The sequence below is a fragment of the Eimeria maxima genome, genomic scaffold, assembly GCF_000499605.1.
Source record: "Eimeria maxima Weybridge genomic scaffold, Emw_scaff957, whole genome shotgun sequence".
Classification (NCBI taxonomy): Eukaryota; Apicomplexa; class Conoidasida; order Eucoccidiorida; family Eimeriidae; genus Eimeria; species Eimeria maxima.
The window spans coordinates 5,001-7,500 of NW_013566888.1; the positions used below are offsets into that span (position 1 = coordinate 5,001).

At 45.6% G+C, this 2,500-nt stretch overlaps 1 protein-coding gene across 1 annotated transcript in view; it reads right to left on the reverse strand.

Annotated features, from left to right (window-relative positions):
* Positions 1-1,026: 1,026 nt before the first annotated feature.
* Positions 1,027-2,500, reverse strand: part of EMWEY_00046310 (hypothetical protein, conserved) — a gene marked incomplete at both ends in the record, with an annotated part of 4,962 nt that continues 3,488 nt past the window's right edge. The window contains 4 exons of the mRNA XM_013483106.1: positions 1,027-1,132; positions 1,345-1,511; positions 1,746-1,848; positions 2,143-2,172. Of these exons, the coding sequence (XP_013338560.1) occupies positions 1,027-1,132; positions 1,345-1,511; positions 1,746-1,848; positions 2,143-2,172 (406 nt within the window). The remainder of the gene's footprint in view (positions 1,133-1,344; positions 1,512-1,745; positions 1,849-2,142; positions 2,173-2,500) is intronic.

Consider the following 2,500-nt stretch of genomic DNA (forward strand, 5'->3'; position numbering starts at 1 on the left):
AGCGCAGGGCATAAAACATAACCATTGTGTAACTGTCTCCTTTTCCTGTCTGCTGCAGAAAGGAGACAGTTGCTGCTTTGAAGAATTAGGGTTTAGGGTTTAGGGCTTAGGGTTTAGGGTTTTGGTGCAAGAGGTTAGATGGCTAAGCTCCCTTGCTGCTGCTGCTGCCTTCTGGGGACAACACTCCTCCTGCAGCAGCAAAGGAGACACAAATTAGGGTTTAGGGGAAACACTAATTAGGGTTTAGAGGAGACACTAATTAGGGTTTAGAGGAGACACTAATTAGGTTTTAGAGGAGACACTAATTAGGGTTTAGAGGAGACACCATAAAAGGAGACAGTTTAATATGTTTCCTTCTTTCCTTCCCTAAACCCTAAACCCTTCTGTCCCCCAACCACAAACGCTAAACCCTAAACCCCTAACCCTAAACCCTAAACCCTAAAAAACCCAAATAAACGTCAGTAAACCCTATTAAACCCTAATAAACGCTACAAAACCCTAATAAACCCTCGTAAACCCTAAACCCTTTTTTTTTGTTTATTTAATTACCTGTATATGTCTAGTAAATATACCATGCATAGTCCTACTATCTCTTTGTAGGGAAGATAATGCATGATTTAATTTATCTTTTTCTTGCTGCATGTCTTCTATTTGCATGCATAAATCATTTACTTCTCCTCTTAACATCTCTGCTTCTTGCTGCGCTGCTGCAGCACGAGATCTATATTTAGTTAGCAAAAGGAGACACAAAAAGAAGAAAAAGGAGACACTTATTAACATCTCTGCTTCTTGCTGCGCTGCTGCAGCAAGAGATCTATATTTAGTCAGCAAAAGGAGACACAAAAAGAAGAAAAAGGAGACACTTTTATTATATTAAGGAAAAGGAGACACAGGGGAAGAGAAAGAGACACTTATATTATTTTATAAAGGAAAAGGAGACACGGGGGTAAAGGAGACAGGCACCGCAGCAGCAGCAGCAGCATTACCAGCAGCAGCAGCAGCAACAACAACAGCAGCAGCAAATGATTACTTGAGTAGGCATGTCTCTGCTGTATAAGTTTCTTGTGCGTCTCTTAGTTGCTGCGCTAATCTCCTTGTCTCTGTCTCCGTCTCCCGCTGCAGTCTCTCTTCCCTGCAGCAGCAGCAACAACAGCAGCAGCAACAGCAGCAGCAGCGGTAGTATTCGTATTAGTAGCAGCAACAGCAGCAGCAGCAGCAGCAGCATCTGGCTGTTCCCCCTATGATATTGGCAGTGTCTCCTCTGCCGTATCTTGCAGCAGCAGAAGCAGCAGCAGCAGCAGCAACAGCAGCAGCAGCAGCAGCAGCAGCAACAGCAGGAGTTACCTTGCTGTATATTCTTCTCTTAGACGGCACTCTAGCTGCTGTCTCTCTGCAGCAGCAGCAGCTTTTGTCTCCGCTAATTCCCTCTCTTGCTGTATCCTTTCTTGCTCTAATTGCTGCTGCAGCTGATGGTGGTGCTGCAGCTCGGCCCTCTCTATAGCACATTGCTTCTGCAGCAACAGCAGCAAACATAGCAGCAGCAGCAGCAGCAGCAGCAAATATAGCAGCAACAGCAGCAGCAGCGGAAGAGATATGGCACAAGCAGCAGCAGCAGAGGAACAACAGCAGCAACAGCAGCATCAGAAGAATCCCTACCTCCACCACCATAACTAGCAGCACCAACAGCAACAGCAGCAACAGCAGCAGCAGCAGCAGCAGCAGCAGCAGCAGCAGCAGCAGAGTACCTCTAGATCTGCTGTCCTTGTCTCTAATCTTGTTAGTAACGCTCGTGAATTTTCTAACTCTTCCTCACGATTTGCTAGATGAGCCTCTAAGGATAATTTAGATCTGCAGCAGCAGCAGCAGCAGCAGTAGCAGTAGCAGCAGCAGCAGCAGCAGCAGTAGCAATAGTAGTAGTAGTAGTAGTAGTAGTAGTAGTAGTAGTAGTAGTAGTAGTAGTAGTAGTAGTAGTAGTAGTAACATATAGTCATCAATACCTGCTGCTGCTGCTGCTGCTGCTGCTGTTGCTGTTGCTGTTGTTGTTGCTGTTGGTGGTGGTGCTGCTGCTGTTCTATTTTGGGGATGAAGCAGCAGCAGCAGCAGCAGCAGCAGAGCAGCAGCAGCAGATAGTAGCAGACTTACTCCTCCATTACACGCAGCTGCTCCTCAAACCTAAAGACAGAAATACAACCATAAACCCTAATCCCTAAACCCTAAACCCTAAACCCTAATCCGTCGCTGCGTCCACAAATGCTTCATGCAGGCTTTGTGCCCGGTGGTTTAGGGTTTAGGGTTTAGGGTTTAGACCCTCGTTAAACCTTCTTAGAGAAAGATATTATATTCTTTAGGAGGGTTTAGGGTTTAGGGTTTAGGGTTTAGGGTGTATATAATTGCCTAATTTTGCATGCAGTTTCTCTTTCTCTTGCTGCAGCATCAACAGCAGCACGAATAGATTCTCTTAATTCATCAGCAGGTAACTGCAGCAGCAATTTGCTGCTAA